General features: G+C 43.1%; 2 protein-coding genes across 4 annotated transcripts in view; one reads left to right on the forward strand and one right to left on the reverse strand.

The window, feature by feature from the left end:
- Positions 1-5,373: 5,373 nt before the first annotated feature.
- zbtb11 (zinc finger and BTB domain containing 11) lies at positions 5,374-14,263 on the forward strand. Its single transcript, XM_087784438.1, has 10 exons — positions 5,374-5,881; positions 7,308-7,519; positions 7,589-7,820; positions 8,673-9,628; positions 10,534-10,848; positions 10,918-11,323; positions 11,389-11,506; positions 11,569-11,727; positions 11,793-11,968; positions 13,542-14,263. Exons 1-10 carry the CDS (start codon positions 5,572-5,574, stop codon positions 14,099-14,101), a joined length of 3,444 nt encoding a protein of 1,147 aa, XP_087640564.1. The 5' UTR covers positions 5,374-5,571; the 3' UTR covers positions 14,102-14,263.
- Positions 14,264-14,414: 151 nt separating this feature from the next.
- tp63 (tumor protein p63) overlaps positions 14,415-18,746 on the reverse strand; it is a 30,638-nt gene continuing 26,306 nt past the window's right edge. For all 3 annotated transcript variants that reach the window (XM_087784441.1, XM_087784440.1, XM_087784439.1), the window contains 4 exons: positions 17,817-17,962; positions 17,428-17,572; positions 15,577-15,670; positions 14,415-15,481 (listed from right to left, as the gene is read on the reverse strand). In XM_087784441.1, coding sequence (XP_087640567.1) covers positions 15,185-15,481; positions 15,577-15,670; positions 17,428-17,572; positions 17,817-17,962 — 682 coding nt within the window. In that variant the 3' untranslated portion in view covers positions 14,415-15,184. The remainder of the gene's footprint in view (positions 15,482-15,576; positions 15,671-17,427; positions 17,573-17,816; positions 17,963-18,746) is intronic.

An 18,746-nucleotide genomic window follows, 5' to 3' on the forward strand; every position in this document is an offset into this window, starting at 1 on the left:
TGATATATTTTAATATATATTAATATATTCTTATATATGTGAGAGTGTGTAGTTGGTGGATGAAAATGACAACAGAAGTTTTCTGTGTCTAGCGCCGTCATGGAAAATTCGATTTGTTGAGGGGCCACATTTTTATGCAGAGGCTGTTAAGAGGCCTAATCAAGCTAAATAAAAGGTGGGAGGATCAAGTCAAAAAACCAAGATAAATATTCTAAAATTATTATTGTATTTTTTATAACTTTTTTTAATTTTTAAAACTTGCTTTTCTTTCTTATATATTTTTTTAAACCTTGTGTTTTCTCTGGGTCAAGGTGACCCTGAGGCCCTAAAACAAATATAAAAGTTCTTCACAAGGACCAGAGACAACACAAGGGATAAAACAAACACATTTGTTTTTGGGTCACCTTGACCCAGAGCTAACACAAGTGTAACATTTATTTTAAGGGGTAAATAAATACTCACAAACATCACGAGGACAAAAGTCCTAATACAACAACACTTAAGTCACATGTAGGGACTAGTAATAATGATATTAAAAAATTCAACAAAATCCAACATGATCTTTGACCTCATGAGGCCACAACAATACTATCACTTTGTTCAGGTCTGATCTAGGAAAAGTTGATGTGTTTCAGAGGAATATCTTGGACTAAACTAAGATAAGTGAAAGTGTGCACGTGAGCCTATCATGTCCGACCGGATCTCCTCTCTGGCTCTCTGGGAAAAGTGGCGAGGACTCAGGAGGGAGCTGAGCTCCGGTGTTTGTGCAGCCCACCGGTGCTCGTCCTGTGGTCTCAGAGTTTTTGGTGTCAGATAGAGCAGCTAGTTGAGACTTCGAGTTAAGAATAACAGCGGACTCACTTTTTCCCCTCTGGGTACTCGCAACAAGAAAAGGTTTGTGATCTGGAGGGCGGCCAGTGGATTGTGGGAACCCGGCGGTGTAAGGTGAGCTCAGTCACCAACTGGTTCCCAGCCTTCCCGGCTAATTCCTACCTTCTCTGCCTCCACACAAAAGCTCTTGGAATCCTGACCGGTGAATTCTTGGTGGCGACGCCGAGCCGAATAAATCAGGAGGTCGATGGCGTGTGATGAAGGGAGATTCACGGCTTTTGTCTTTTGGGGGTTCACTGGCAGACGCTGTCATCCCCAGACCTCAACCACCGAAGAAAAAGGTGCCAAAAGGAAGAAGAAGAAAACCTTTGTTAACATGAGTTGTCAAACTACATTCTGCCGGAACAGGCTGCAGGTGAAAGGTCAAGGGAGAGAGTGTAAAAGATGTACCGAAGCTTGTCAGCGTGCTAATCTGTCTGTTGGCCAGAGGCCCAGGCGTAGAGAGGAGAGCGAGACTCCAACTGGATTGTGTTACAGAAAACAGCCTCTTCTCACACCAGCAAGTGCACGCTGGCTTGTGTGAAACCCAACGGTGTCCTAGAATCTCTGCCAGCTCACAGAAGAGAAGAAACCCTCCGTCCATCGACGGGAACCTGCATGTTGCTGCTCATGAAAAACGTGTCAAAAATATTATTTTGTTCGTATGTTTCAGACTCGTAAACATGCTACAGGACATGCCGTGATTCTGGAAACATCTAGTTCACAGAGAGGAAGATGCAAGACTCACGTCTTCATCGTTTTCACGACTACATAAAAGTTTTATTTTGTTTGCTGGACAGAAGCTGATAAAATGCTGCCTCTGAGTGAAATGAAGTGGCTCTCAAGGTCACCTTGAATGTGGAAATGTTTCAGTCAAACATGAAACTGTTTATATTGTGTTTGGTTTGTGATTCATTGCTTTAGATCTAAATATAACTCAATTTACACGTTTTTCTTTTATAAGGAACTGGATGTGTTTGGATTGTATTTGGCTACTTATAGTTCCATTGTTTTCTTTTAATTTTATTAAATAGGTATTTTTTTGCTCTGTTTTGTGTGAAAAGAAAAGAAAAGAAAAATGTTATTTGTTTTTGATTCAATTATGCTTTGATATACAGTCGATAATCATAAAAATGACAAAATAAAATTAAAAATGAACTGAATAACAATAAAAAAGAAAATTCTTATTAAATAATTGCATTATTTTAATGTAAATGTAATGTATTTCATCTAATACACTACCCCGCAAAAACAACAACATTGCAATGTTACCTTTTAAATAACCTTTATATATACGTATATATATTTATATATACATATATATCAGAATCAGAAACTTTAATTTCTAGTGTCGTAAACTATAAATTGTTTGTGGTACAGTACACAATAAAATAATAAAAGAACATATCTTCATTACCCTCCTTTTAAAAAAAAAAACATATTTATTTTCTTCTCAGGACCTGAAACCTCCCAGCTCTGGTAAAAGGCGTGTTGAAATACGAGTGACCCACTTCTACTGCTGAGTTTTGTCCTGGTCTGGAGCCAAGAAGCATTCTGGGGCACATCCCTCAGAATGAAGATTTATTATAACACTGAACTTAACTTGTCATTTCTTACACTGCGATGCTCATTAGCTCTAAAGGCGGGCATTTAGACCAACGTTCTGGACCCGGTTATCCGTGAAGACCGGTCAGACCTCAGAGCCTCGTGCCAGCCAGACAACAAGCACCAAAGGAGAAATGAAATGGATGACATAAGCAGAGCTGCTGGGGGCTCTTACGTCATCCATTCATGGACTCGCCTAAGACGGGCCTCCCTCACAACACCTGCTTCAGGCGCCGTATTGTTCGCGGGGATAATGAGGCTGAAAAAGAAAGTTCATCAGGAGGAAAAGTATGAGTTCATGAGGCTCCGGAGAACATGTGTGCTGTGGAAAAGCACTCGGGTGTGTGAGCAGCCGAGCTATCACTGAGCTTGTCCTTGGATACAAGAAGACAATACGAGATAAGACAGTCTCTTCCCAGCTGTCCCTGCACCTCTTTATCTCGGGAGTCCGGCTCACTCTCAGGATCTCCCCGACTTCTTCTCCACTTCCAGTCACACCGAGCTTTCCGGTCAATTACCAGGATCTCCACGTGATTTACTTGTCATCCAACATGATGGAGGCGTCAGCCGCCATTTTAAAATAAGAACTCGACGACAGGACGATACTATTAAAGCGTGTTTACAGTCAACAGGCTTGAACTATGAGTGGAAACACATTCTGCAGCAAATGTTGGGCCAAACAGCAAATGGTCAACCAGGCGGTAAATAAGGGCGAGGATCGTCTCTGTCCCGGGATACTCTCACTCGTTCATTTCCAAGGTCAAAGAGAGGAACGTGGGTTCATATATGTGTGTTTTTTAAGAGACAGAGAGGGAAAACTTCTTGAAGATTCTGTTCATGGGTTGATGGTAACTTTGTGTCATAACTGTGGAACAAGACTGAACTGAACAGGAAGTGAGATCTGTGTAGGCGTCTGTCAGTCACACAACTGAGGGCGAACACCTTCAATCTTCTCAGAAAATGAGAGATTAACACAGCAATCGTCTCTTCAAACTCTGGAGTTCAAGATATATTTTTTTAGATTTTATTTTATTCATGCAGGCTTTTCCTTGCTTTTCTGGAACTCCTGTGTTGTTCTCAGTGTTATCTTGATATTTTAAGTATATATTTTATTGGGTATTGTTTTGATTGTTTAGGCGCTCTGTGACCCTGGTCTGGAAAAGTAAGTAAGTAAGTAAAATAAATTACTTACTTAGTTACTTATATGTGTCCAGTGGTTGGTTTTTTTCTAGACTAAAACTGATCAACGTCTGGCAGAATAATCCGGTGTTATTACATCTGTGGATGGATTCATGTAACGTGACAACATTACTCTGACGACCAATGACTCTACATTTAGAAAAACTCTTTCAAAAAAAATTAAAAGGTTTTTGCGCTCACTCGTCAATGTGAGTGCTCTAGCGCCATCTGAAGGTCATTAACGGTATCACAGCACTCGATAACATTGACGTCATCAAGAGAAACGAGACAATATTTTACTTTTAACATAATTAAGATGGGGGGCATACTTCTCGGGAATACCTAGAGGACATAGATATAATACTTTACATCAAGATAAAAAAACAGAATTAAAGGAATAAAAGGGATAGATGTAGTACTTATTTAAGAAAGTTGAGAATGATGGTCAGAATGTATTGAATTGTACTGTGAAATATCTAAGTGGTCTCTGCCTGACAGCTTTATACACATCTTTAATATATATGCTTCAAGTTCATATGAAGCAAAGAATAAGAATAATAATAACCGCATAATGGCTGCTTTGTTGCTTAGTTCTGTTTTTCTATTGTTTATTTCATTCTTTTATTCTGCACCACAAAAAAATCCATTTTGTGTTTACAACCCTGGCAAACAAAGCTTCTGATTCTGATGAATAATAGTGATGATATAACTCACTCTTACACACTGACCCCCTATGAGCCAGCTTGCAGTCTTAGATCCTCAGGCAGGGCCCTGTTAGCGGTTCCAAAGTCCAGGTTAAAATCAAGAGGGTACAGAGCCTTCTACATCAGGGCACCTGGACTTTGAACCGGCCTTCCTGAGGAGGTAATACTGGCTTCTTTGAAATCTCTTTGAAAGACACACTTTTAAACAATGACTTTGATGATGTCGTCTTTTAACCTTTAACCCTTGGGTTCATCAATGGGCTTTTACTCTCCTTTATTTTTCACTGTTTTATCATTTTATTTAATAATATATTCCATGAATGGAATGCATGTTGTTTTATCTTGTTTTATTACTGTGCCGTTTTAATGGATTGTGTATTTTTTTAATATATTTGTTTGCTTTTATGTAAAGCACTTTGTAACAATGGTTTAAAAAGTGCTAAATAAATTAAATGGTTATTATTATTATAATAATAATAATGTAACTCAATTCCCTCCCTGTAAGTAAGTAAGTAAGTAAGTAAGTAATTGTATTTGTATAGCCCTTTTCCAGACCAGGGTCACAAAGCGCTTAAACAGTTAAAACAATATTCAATAAAGTATATACTTTAAAGGTCAAGATAAAACTGACACTACCACTATCACCTCTGCTTTAACTTTTATCTGTGCATTAACTTTGTTCCTTGTTTTTTTTGTTTATATTCTATAAGTTGATTATTTAAGTTTGTTGATTATTTATTTAATTTTGTTGGTAATTTAATTAATGTCTGTTCAAGTCTTTAACTGTTTAATTGTTTTAAGTGTTTAATGTCTTTAATGTTTTTGCATCGTGGGTCAGAGAGGACCACAATTTCTTTTATGCTTTATGTCTCATAACATGCATATTTGACAATAAAAGAACTTGATTATTATTATAATATTATGGCGCCATCTGTTGGTGAGTCACGACCTCTGCGCCACTTCCGTGCCTCTATACGCAACATCCGGTTGTGCAGCAGCCATTTTGTCTGTTCGGGTAACCGTCTTCCTTCACGGTGTCGAACTCTAGTTCCACCCTGGAAAACAAACAGGATTTTCGCGTTTGCTTCTGTTTTTTTAATTCTACGAAGCACCTGCGTGTCAGTAAAAATACCCTTCGAATAGAAGACACATCACTGGGGCGCCCTGTCGTGAACGAGGGCTCGTATTATCCTCAGAAACCGCGGGTTGTGAGATGTCGAATGAGGAGAGCTACTTAGCCATCATACGCTACCTGACAGACGAGCGCGAGCCGTACGCGCCGGGGACCCCCGGGAACACCAAGAGGAAGATCCGCAAGGCGGCGATATGTTACGTGGTGCGGGACGGGAAGCTGCTGTACCAACGCCGGATCAAGGGCCAGGATAACTTCGCGGAGCTGGAGGTGGTTCTGCAGGATGAGCGCAGGAAGGAACTCATCAACCAGGCGCACATCAATGATGGAGGAGAGCATCTCAACCAGAACCTCACCTGGGACTACATCTCCAACAAGTACTGGTGGAGAGGTGAGAGAGAGATTCCTTATTTTTAAAAAACAAATACAAAATACAAGTTTTTTTTTCTTCATCTTTACATTTTAAATGTTGTATTTTATCACGACTCTGGCTCCATCTAGCGTTCTAATCTGCAGTAGAAGTGTGGCTTCAATTTAAATTATTTAACTCTTTTACAAGCCACAAACTATACGACAAGTACGTAATATGTGTAAACAGAGTTATTGTTTTATGACCTGCAAAAATTATGTTGGATTTGAAGTCTGAACTTTTTTAGCTGTCATCTCCAATAAACACATTTGTAATGTAAGTAAGTAAGTCATTTTTATTTGTATAAGCGCTTTCCAGACCAGGGTCACAAAGCGCTTAAACAATCAAAACAATATTCAATAAAGTATATACTTTAAAGGTCAAGATAAAACTGATAACACAACAGGAGTACCAGAAAATCAAGAAAAAGCCTGAACAAAAAATAGTGTCTTTAGATGTTTCTTGAAGGAGTCAGTAGATCATCAAACACAGAGAGAGAGGAAGGTCATTCCAAAGCTCAGGAGCAACAGTCTGGAAGGATTTCTCTCCTCTGGTCCTGAACCGTGTGCGAGGAACCATCAGTAGATTCTGATCCACAGACCTCAGAGCCCGAGCTGGGGTGTAAGGCTGGATCAGATCAGTTTTTTTTTAAAAAAATTGTAATGTATCTTTCATCCTAGCAAAGAATATTGATAGGAAATTATACCTAAACTTAACTTTAATGCTGGTTCCTGAATTTTTTTTTTGATACCAATAGACCAAGACCAAAAAGATAAATTCTGAAAAAATAAAAGGTATTACACATAGTACAATAATGAGTTAAATTCGTCCAGCTTTGGTAAGTTTCCACTCCAAGCTGTTTTCTTAGAGGAAAAATAATAATTTCCACTTCAAAATAACACTTGGTAATAAAATCACAGCTTCATCAATCAATCTGATGTTTGTTACTTTTTGTTATTTTCTTCAGACAACTTCACAGATGATCAAGTTTTGATGCATGTTCGATACGACCAAAGCATCTCGGTCGGTGCCGCAAAAGAGCCGCAGTTCGATACTCAGCCCGAGACATGTGTCCTCCTGGTCAACCTTTCCGTGAGAGTTGACGTGAGAGGATCATGCATGTAGACGCTGGATTACGTGTTCGATACTGTGTTTGACGTGGTCATGTATTTTAAATAATGACAAAAAAAAATCACCATCATAAACATTTAAACATTTAAGACATAGCTTTTTCTCTCCTAGGAACTAAAGTAGAACAAATGGTAATTTCTAATAAACCAAAAAGTATTTAAAAAAAAGAACAACTAATAGTTATTCTATAATGTTGACATTTTATGGAGAATCACCGCACATCAACACAATGCTATATGTAGTTATTTGTGGGATTAATGACGGACTTTTGTTTTAGGTATCATGAAGAATGTGAAGGATATTGTCCGAGAGTGCGCACATTGTCAAAGCAGGCGGTCGGTTGAAGACGCTCAAGGAGCACGACGTCGAGCGGCTTCACGTTTCGTCGAGGACACGGATGAAGACCTGGATGAGGAAGGAGGCGACGGTCTTAATTATCCAGGCGGACAGACGAGTGCAGGCGCCGTCGCTAAGCATCAGCTGGTCTTTGTACGTTTTTTTTTATTTTAATGGAGTCTAATTCTCTCAACTTAAAATTTCTTGCGCTGCTCGTCTCAGGTGGACAGTAAAGGTGAAGTGAATCAGTTCCTGTCGGATCACGGCCAGACCATGCTGAACAAACTCAACGAGCAGCGCGTCAGCAACCAGTTCTGCGACATCACCCTGCTGATCGAGGGCGAAGAGTACCGAGCTCACAAGGCTGTCCTCGCCGCCTGCAGCGAGTACTTCAAGGAGCTCTTCTTTGAGAAAGGTGCCACGACCACGCATGAAGCTGTCATCGAGCTCTCAGGTAAATCATTGTTCATCACACAGGGATGAATAATACGCTTTGTGAGAAGGGCTGAAAGATTTGGGGAAAATGGCTATTTTTTAGTTTTTACCAACATTGCAATTTAGTTTACAAGAGAATCATCAACACGATATTTAATAGAATGTCAGGTCTGTATATTATGATGGTAGGAGATTCATTGATTGGTACATAAATGGTCTTCAATAAAATATTATATTAAAATTTGAACTGTTAAATAAAAGAATAAATAACACAACTCTGCACAAGACATTGATAGACAATATAACAAATACCTCACAAATTAAGAGTGAAAAAAAAAAAGAATCAACTCCCAAACATCGTGTGAATATGTGGATCTTACAGTTTGCATCTATTAAAAAGTCACAGAAAATAAGATTAAAAAAAAACAACACAGTTTTGGCTACACCAATTGAATATAGTATACGAAAGTATATTTCGACTACATGTGGAAAAAAAGGAAACCTTCATGCAGTTGTTGTTCTCCTGCCCTCCCTCTCATAATTTTAAGCTTTCTCCTTTTTGGTGGATCACAACTGTGACTTTTAATACACATACCGCCACCTGCTGTACAGTCAGAGCAAGTGTCTCTTCAAGGTAATTGTATTCTATTTAATCGCGATTTTGATTTCAATAGAAAAAAAGTTGAAACAGGACATGGGAATTGTGAGAATTGTCACATGGTGTGTTTTCATTGTATTTCTTTCATGAAGGAATTGACTTGATCCATCAGAACTTGGACTTGTCGCTGCTGCTAAGAGTTATTTTTGTCATAATAATTATCGACAACACAATGTTAATCCGGCATTAACTTCCATTAACTCTTGTCTCCAGGGTTCACCAAGGCCACCTTCCTCCCACTGCTGGACTTTGCCTACACGTCCCTCTTGTCGTTCAACTTCTGCATCATGGCCGACATCGCCAACCTGGCCCGTCACCTGCTCATGAACGAGGTGCTGCAGATCTGCGAGTCGGTGCACAAGCAGGTGGAGGAGCAGAAGCTGACGGTGTACCAGCAGGGAGACATCCACACCGTATTGACGTGCGAGGCCGGCGGGCAGGAGGCGCCCTCAGAAGAGTCCGGCATCTACACGGTCACCATCAACGGCGACGGCAGGGCGATGGTCACTCACAGCGGCGCGCCCGGGGAACCGGTGGGTTTTGTGGACCCCGAGCAGGCCGTGGTTACCGAGAGCACGGACGGGGACGTGGCTCAGATGGTCGTGGACGGACAGGCGGAGACCGTGACTCTGATCTCTCACGGCGTGCAGAGCCAGCAGGAAGGCGGCGTCACGGTGATCTCCCACTGTGCAGAAGACATGGCGGAGGAGACCATGACGGTGGTGACCCACAGTGGACAAGCAGGAGCCAGCGAATCCCTCGCCGTCGTCTCCGCCTGCCTGGCGATGGATCAGCCTCAAGCTGAGGAAGCCTTATTGGTCAACATAGACAGAGTCTCAGAAGTGGAGGAGGAGAAGGAGGGACCCCAGGAGGGACCCCAGGAGGCGGCGGCGGCCCTCGAACCTCCAGCAGTTGTCGCTGCCCCTCGTAAACGAGGGCGTCCGGCCAAAGTGAAGAAGGCGTTGGAGGAGTTTGTACCGGTCAAACTGGAGGACTCCTATGTCGATGAGAGCCAGGAAGAGGATCAGATGATGAGCGACGACACAAAGAGGAGGCGTCTACGGCAGCGCTCGATGGTGGAGGGGGGGTACGCTCGCCTGCACATGGGCACGGAGGAGGAGGAGGAGGACAAAGTAGCTCCTTCGCCCGCGGGCGTCGTTACAACAAAGGTATGACGTGTTTTAGTCTTTTAGTTTGTTCTGATTTAGTATGTAAGTGAGTAAGTAATTTATATTTGTAGAGCACTTTTCCAGACCAGGGTCACAAAGCACGAAATCAAAACGATACCCAATAAAATATATGCTTAAAAAAGTCAAGACAACATGAGACCAACACAGGAGTCTCAAAAACACAAAACCAGTTACATCTTGCAATACTGCTGTAACTGATAACTTACCGTTAACACATGCATCATTAATGCGATATAAACAGGCTTGTTTTTTATTAATTCATCTGCACAATTTCAGTGGTGGACAATACACGCTTTCTGGACTACATTATCCTTCTCTGTGTTTTATACTGTGATCCAACTCCACTGTTCAACTCTATTAACTCACCTGTAGAGCAACAGACTCAATCATCAGTTCGTGGCTTTAAACCCTACATGTACAACATCTGTCTGTGACGTATTTAATGGTATCTATTTTTATCATTTTTGATGGTTAAGAATGAATATCTAATATATATACATATACGTGTTATGATATAGTAGATTTTAATTGGGTTTTATTTTAAATCGGACTTCACTGGCCCTGTATATTTGTTTACATTATTCCATTGTAATCTGGAATACATGATCCTGTTTTAAGATTTTTTTGTTTCATTTCAATTTTGTTTCTACCTTTTTCAGATCTTTTTTTACTCACAGTATCCAACCATACACTGACAAATTTGACCTTCTCCCTCTTTCAAAAGTGAACTTTGCCTAGTTTGACGGAGTTACTTTTAAACTAGTGTAACAGTAACCAAGTTAGTCATTTCAACTAACTTTCTCAACACTGCTTAAAACCACTTGAGAGTTTTACCACGTCTATACTGCCCTCTGCTGCTGCAGTCTGAACTTGTGTGTATCCAGGTGTCCCCGGTGCCCAAGAGGAGGGGGAGACCCCCTAAACAGCCGGTGCAGAGTCAGGCCCCCTCGGGAGTCGAACCCTCGACAGTCGAGTCCAGTGTGGTGGAGGTGGCGGCGGCGGCGGCGCAGCTCAGCACAGACATGGCTGAGGCCGATCTCGGACAGGCCCAAACCGAAGCGAGCGAGGACGTCCGACCAGCAGAGGGCGCCGTCGAGGGCGAGCACACGTGCGCGGAGTGCGGCCTGAGCTTCCAGAGACGCTACTCCCTCATCATGCACTCGCTGAAGCACGAGAAGTCGCGAGGATACAAGTGCAGCGTGAGTCTGGTGCAGGTGTTTTGACGCCGCGGTCCAGGAAGTTGACTCCCCGTGTCTCTCTGCTCTCAGATGTGCAACAAAGAGTTCCAGTACGCCGCCTCCCTGAGGGCCCACCTGGCCCGGCACAAGAAGAAGACCAGCCAGAGGGTTCCCACCAAGCCTCCGTCGGACCCGGGCGCCGAAAACGGCGACGGCTCGAAGCTGGAGGACAAGTCGCCGAACGTCAAGCGGGAGTTCGTGTGCGACATCTGCGGGAAGACGCTCCCCAAGCTGTACTCGCTGCGCATCCACATGCTGAACCACACGGGCGTGAGGCCGCACTCCTGCAAGGTCTGCGGCAAGAGCTTCACCCACAAGCACAGCCTGAAGATGCACCGGGCGCTGCACGACGTCTCCAAGCAGTTCCAGTGTCAGTACTGTCAGAAGACCTTCATGAGCCGGCGCAGCATGGAGGAGCACACCAGCCTGCACACCGGTCAGTTCTCACCCTCGCCCCGTCCGTCACGGGTCGCCCCGCTCACCCCCAGCTCTGTGTCCCAGGTGAGTCCAAGTACCTGTGCAACACCTGCGGCGAGACCTTCTTCCGGGCGTCCACCCTGAGCAAGCACCTGAAGAAGCACAAGCCGCGGCCGGAGACGCGCCAGCACGCCTGCAAACAGTGAGTCCGCCGCCGACCTCTGACCTCTCGCCCCCCGGTCTCTGACGGTGTGTCTCCCGCAGCTGCGACAAGAAGTTCTTCGAGGCCAAGGACCTGCAGCAGCACATGAACAAGCACCTGGGTCTGAAGCCCTTCCAGTGCCAGGTGTGCGGGAAGTGCTACAGCTGGAAGAAGGACTGGTACTCTCACGTCAAGTCTCACAGCGTGGCCGAGCCCTACAAGTGAGTCCTGCGCCCCTACCTCGCCACTCTGTCCACTGCGCCACTGACCACTGCCGTCTCCGCAGGTGCAACGTGTGCGGGAAGGAGTTCTTCGAGAAGGCTCTGTTCCGCAGGCACGTGAAGAAGGCCACGCACGGGAAGAAGGGCCGCATCAAGCAGAACCTGGAGAGGAAGTGCGAGCAGTGCGGCCGCAAGTTCACGCAGCTGCGCGAGTACAGACGCCACATCAACAACCACCAGGGTGAGTGTTTTTCTTTAATGTTCCTCAATGATAAATGTACCAAATAATGACCTGTTTTAATAAATACTTCAAGTGATACTTCATCCATCTTTTTAGAGTTCTAGGCAGAAATGTCTCTATTGTAAAGTAGCGACTGGTGCTTCGCTGTTGAAGTCTTGACAGGAGGAAAAACATAAATAATATATATTTTATGTTTGATTGTACTGGATGTTATCAGTTTCTCATGTACTCATTCTAACACATTGTCAGTCCACAGAGTAATACCTCAAACTTTTGCAGTTATACGACACAGTAATACCTCAGACTTTCGCAGTTATATTACAGAATAATACCTCAGACTTTTGCAGTTATACCACAGAGTAATACCTCAGATGTTCACAGTTATACCACAGAGTAATACCTCAGATTTTGGCAGAGTTATACCTCAGAGTAATACCTCAGACTTTTGCAGCTATACTACAGAATAATACCTCAGATTTTCACAGTTATACCACAGAGTAATACCTCAGACTTTGGCAGAGTTATACCAGAGTAATACCACAGAGTTATACCAGAGTAATACCTCAGAGTTATACCAGAGTAATACCTCAGATCCTCACAGTTATACCAGAGTAATACCTCAGATCATCACAGTTATACCAGGGTAATACCTCAGATCCTCACAGTTATACCAGAGTAATACCTCGGATTTCCACAGTTATACCAGAATAATACCTCAGATTTTCACAGTTATACCACAGAGTAACACCTCAGATCCTCACAGTTATACCAGAGTAATACCTCAGATTCTCACAGTTATACCAGAGTAATACCTCAGATCCTCACAGTTATACCAGAGTAATACCTCAGATTCCGGCAGAGTTATATACCAGAGTGATACCTCAGATTTCCACAATTGTACCAGAGTAATACCTCAGATTTCCACAATTATACCAGAGTAATACCTCAGATTTCCACAGTTATACCAGAGTAATACCTCAGATTTCCACAGTTATACCAGAGTAATACCTCAGATTTCCACAATTATACCAGAGTAATACCTCAGATTTCCACAGTTATACCAGAGTAATACCTCAGATTTCCACAGTTATACCAGAGTAATACCTCAGATTTCCACAGTTATACCAGAGTAATACCTCAGATTTCCACAGTTATACCAGAGTAATACCTCAGATTTCCACAATTATACCAGAGTAATACCTCAGATTTCCACAGTTATACCATAGTAATACCTCAGATTTCCACAATTATACCAGAGTAATACCTCCGATTTCCACAGTTATACCAGAGCATTACCTCAGATTTTCAGTTGTACCACTGATTTTTACAGACAGTACCTTGGATTATCGCAAATTAATACACTATCATAATTAGAAAAAAGATAAAACAAAAAGGAATTTTAATAAAATGTGTGTTTTAAGAAGCAAAAACATCCTCAATCAACTCTTTAAAGGTTTTGGATAAATCCGCTGCAGCAGCTTCCTGTCACTACAAGGGTTCAATGGTTAAAATGGTTTGATGTCAAACATGCACTTTGAGTCGAGCTGTGTTTTAGCTTCACGTTCCGTTGCAGGAGTGAAGCCCTTCGAGTGTCTGACCTGCGGCGTGGCCTGGGCCGACGCCCGCTCGCTCAAGCGTCACGTGCGGACTCACACGGGCGAGCGTCCGTACGTGTGCCCGCTGTGCCACGAGGCCCACATCGACGCCCGCACGCTACGCAAACACATGTCCAAGTACCACGAGGCCAACCTGCCCTGCAAGATCATGCTGGAGAAGGACACGCTGCAGTTCCACAACCAGGGCACGCAGGTGGAGCACGCCGTCAGCATCCTGTCCTCGGACCTGCCGCCCGAGCTGAGGCCCGCCGAGGAGGTCACCACGGAGGAGATCGAGACGGTGCTGATCACCGACGAGACCATGGAGACGGTGGGGGCCGTGGAGGCGGTCCAGACCATCGGCGAAGCCCCCGTGTCCACGCTGTCGGACCAGAGCATCATGCAGGTGGTCAACTACGTCCTGGCCCAGCAGGCTCTGACCGGAGCCAAGCTGGAGGAGGAGGAGGAGGAGGAGGAGGTGCCAGAGGCCATCCAGACCATGGAGATGGAGGTGGCTCACGTGACGGAAGTGGAGTAACGTCTGTAGAACTTTGTACAAAGATGTTCTTTTCTGGGCTGTAAATAGTTTGATCAGGTCTGTGTAGATACAACTGATGAAGGTCAACCTTGAATGGATCGTTTTTGACTTGAAACACAATCACGTGCTTTATTGAAGACGACATTAAAGTTTTTTGAAGAACTTTTGTGATTCATTGCGCCCCCATATGTCATTGTAAGGAATTACATTTTTAAAAAAGTTTTTGATAAAAGGGAAAGTCTGGGCCTCTCTGCTCCGACTGCTGCCGCCGCGACCCTCAACATATTGTCAAAATAAAAGACGCAGACAGAGGTTAACATGCAATCCAACAAGGTGGACGTTTATTTCAGATTTATATCAAAATACCCTCAATATTTACAAAACATTGTACAAAAAAAATTGGAAAAGCATGAAGGCGTACATGGAGTTTGATCATGGCGGCGTGGAGGCCAACACGGCGAGTGCTTCTCCGGTCAAAATCAGGCAGAATATTCACATCATCATGTTTCTCGGGAGGTTTTAAAAAAAAAAAAACAACTATACAAATTTATATACATGTGTATCAAAGGGTTTCTGGGCTTTTGATGGATCAGGTTTCAGTAAAACAACCACCGATGACTTTGAAATACTTGTCCGAGGCGCTCAGTCATCCGACGGTCCAACACTGCGAGCATAAGAACGGCTACATCGCCGACACGCACAGGCGCCGGACGCACAACACGTATACAAAAATAAAAAGGTAATGACTGTAATAGAAGCAGAAATAAGGACCATAATACTTCGACAGGGAAATGTTGAAATGTTTACAATCATCGCTGACTTCTGCCACAGAGGAAATGCACGAGCACAGACGGGACATGATGAACACACTTTCCACTGGGAAATGGAGGAATAACACTTTACAGAAACTCTTCTTAAGTGCTCTCAAGCGACCACCACAGAATGCTCAACAATCTCTGCAGAATCACGGAAGTTAAGTGCATTTCTACGTGAGCGAGAGTTTGAAATGTTCCACCAGCGGGGGGGGGGACGGGGGCGGGGGGGACGGGAGGGTAAAAAAACTGGGGGGCAAGATGGCGTCCTTTACTCCCCCTCCTCCTTGATGCGCTGCTGTTTGTTGCGGCGAGAATCCAGGTCGAAGGAGAAGTCGGACCACTCGTCCCGCGGCGGGAAAGAGATGGTCTGACGGAGGGTGAAGCGCACGGCGTCGATGACGCGCTCGCCTCGGGCCTCAGAGGAGCCCATGCTGACGGAGGAGGCCCCGCTGGTGGTGCGCACTATGTGGGGCGGGGGGGAAAAATCCATGGCCTGTCGGTGCTCCATGATGCCCTTCCAGATGATGTGCTGGAACTCGGCAGGGATCTTGAGCCTGGACAGGTCCTGGTGGTCATTACACAGGGCAGCGTTAGTATAGGCAGGTGGCGGGAGCCCCTCGTCGCCACCTACTGACTGCTGTGGGATAGGCAAGGGCTCACCTCCATGTTATAGTTCTCAATCTGGTAGATGTTGGTTAGGCCCTGTGCTGTGAAGTAATCCATGCAGCCTGCGCAGCCCAGCCGTATGAGGAAGCTGCAGGTGGAGGAGACACGTCAGTGACACACTTCAGACACACAACATTACTAACACAACACGACCGAGACGCTTCACTACACAGCTGTTTCATGATACACTGTCTTCACTACACAGCTGTTTCACGAGACAGTGACTTAACTACACAATTATTTCATGATACAGTGTCTTCTTTACATGTTTCATGATACAGTGTCTTCACTACATGTTTCATGGTACAGTGTTTTACTACACTTCATGTTTCATGATACAGTGTCTTCACTACACAGCTGTTTCATGAAACAGTGTATTCAATTTACAGTTGTATCATGATACAGTGTCTTCACTACACAGCTGTTTAATGATACAGTGTCTTTACTACATGTTTCATGATACAGTGTCTTCACTACACAGCTATTTTATGATACAGTGTCTTTACTACATGTTTCATGATACAGTGTCTTCACTACACCGCTGTATCATGATACAGGGTCTTCACTACACAGCTGTATCATGATACAGTGTCTTCACTACACAGCTGTATCATGATACAGTGTCTTCACTACACAGCTGTATCATGATACAGTGTCTTCTCTACACAACTGATTCATGATACAGTGTCTTCACTACACAGCTGTTTTATGATACAGTGTCTTCACTACACAGCTGTATCATGATACAGTGTCTTCTCTACACAGTTGATTCATGATACAGTGTCTTCACTACACAATTGTTTCATGATACAGTGTCTTCACTACACAGCTGTTTCATGACACAGTGTCTTCACTACACAGCTGATTATGAAACAGTGTCTATACTACACAATTGTTTCATGATACAGTGTCTTCACTACACAGCTGATTATGAAACACTGTCTTCATTACACAATTGTTTCATGATAAAGTGTCTTCACTACAGAGCTGTTTTATGATACAGTGTCTTCACTTCACTACACAGCTGTTTCATGATACAGTATCCTCACTTCACAATTGTTTCATGATACAGTGTCTTCACTACACCGCTGTATCATGATACAGGGTCTTCACTACACAGCTGTATCATGATACAGGGTCTTCACTACACAGCTTTTTTATGATACAGTGTCTTCACTACACAGCTGTATCATGATACAGTGTCTTCACTACACAGCTTTTTTATGATACATTGTCTTCATTACACAGCTGTATCATCATACAGTGTCTTTACTCCACAGCTGTTTCATGATACAGTGTCTTTACTACACAGCTGTTTTATGATACAGTGTCTTCACTACACAGCTGTTTCACAATAGAGTCTCTTGACTACACAGCTGTATCATGATACAGTGTCTTCATTACACAGCTGTTTTATGATACAGCGTCTTCACTACACAGCTGTTTCACAATGGTACAATGGGTTCACAACATGTTTCATGAAGCCTCATCAACCCATCACTACAGGCCCAGCATATAAAGTCTACCAGCTGAGGGGGTCCAGCTGTGTGCCACTGTCCTCTCATCCCCCTCTTCCCTCCCCTCCTCTCACATGAGAAGAATCACGTGAAAATCGAGTGGCAGCTGTAAATACTTGTTTCTGTGCCACTCTCACACCAGAAGGTGTCACTGTCCCCCCACTTTAAGATAAGAAAAGAGTGTATCTCTCGCACTAAAACAACAACCATCTCTATATCACGACATCAGTGTTAGTTCAACTCTAGCAAATACTTGTGGGTGTCAAGAGTCTGGCTCTACTCGTCATGCAGCACGAAGGAGAAGATGTAAGCAGGCTGGACGAGGTACCTGGAGATGCTGCTGTCCATGGGGTATGGAGGAGGGGGGGTACAGTGGGAGGAGGGCACCAGGGGCAGCTGGGACTGCAGTGCATGTGTGGGGCTCAGTGAACTCATGTCGTTCATGGGGATGTGAGTGCCCATCATGGGAGTCACTGCAGAGACAAAAGGAGCTACTGTAAGCCGACGGTAACGGGGGAGGGGGGGCATGCAGAGGTGACCCCCGACACGACAGAGAAAGGACCCGCTGACGCACACGAGGCCGAGGGGGGTACATGAAGAGGAAGCTCTCAGGGGCCTCTAAGACCTGCCCGTCTGAACATGCGGCTCTAGAGGCGGAGCAGCCGAGCGGGGGGGGGGGAGCGGGGGGGCAGGAGGAGGAACATAAAGGTCACTTACTGTCGGTGAGGCCGCCGGACATGCTGGAGGGGGTCAGGGTGTTCCTCTGCTGAGGGTTGATCAGCTGGCTGACGGACGGCAGCTTGTTGACTTTCCCGTGGGTGGGAGAGCTGGGACCGAAGGAGGACTGGGAGCTCATGGAGGTCCTGAGGAGAGAGGAGGTCCGGTTAGCTCATGATGCAGGAATATGAAGGTTTTAGTTTTTATTCAAAGTCTGTCCAGGAAAATGTTTGTCTGAGAAGATGAACTCATGTGTGCAGCGTGACGCATTCAAGACCCTCTCAACCTTGAACAACTAAATCAAAAAAAGGAAAATATCAGAAATAATTAGAAATAAGTCAATAATAATGTATATTCTAATAAATGTATATATTACTAAATAAATATGGAAATAATACAAATGATACTAAAAAACAAAATACATTAAAAAAAGTTTACTACATTATTAGTCCTGTATATTCTAATTGAAAATATTATACATACAAATAATTAAAATGCATTACGCTATATAAAAAGAGATTATTATTATTATTATTATTATTATTATTATTATTAAACCTTTAACTTTAATAATTGTACTTGTAATCAAATATAAATGTAAAATCATATAAATAATACTTAAAACAATAAATAAAAAATAAAGTAATCATATTGTATATATATAAATTGATACAAGAAAAAAACTATAATAAAGATCAAAAATAAATTAATAATTAGAATCCACAGACATATATTACTTTAAAATTTAAAACATGTACATTTAAATTAAATAATAATAAAAAAAAATGATGAAAACTATAATTAAAATAAATAAATAAATAATCATCTATTTTCCAATAATTGTAAATATAATTAAATGAAAATGGAAACAATTAAAATGATAATAGATTCAAAAACAATTATTATAGATAAAATAAAAAAATTAAAACA

The sequence above is a fragment of the Callionymus lyra genome, chromosome 2 (assembly GCF_982586985.1).
Source record: "Callionymus lyra chromosome 2, fCalLyr1.hap1.1, whole genome shotgun sequence".
NCBI classification, from domain to species: domain Eukaryota; kingdom Metazoa; phylum Chordata; class Actinopteri; order Syngnathiformes; family Callionymidae; genus Callionymus; species Callionymus lyra.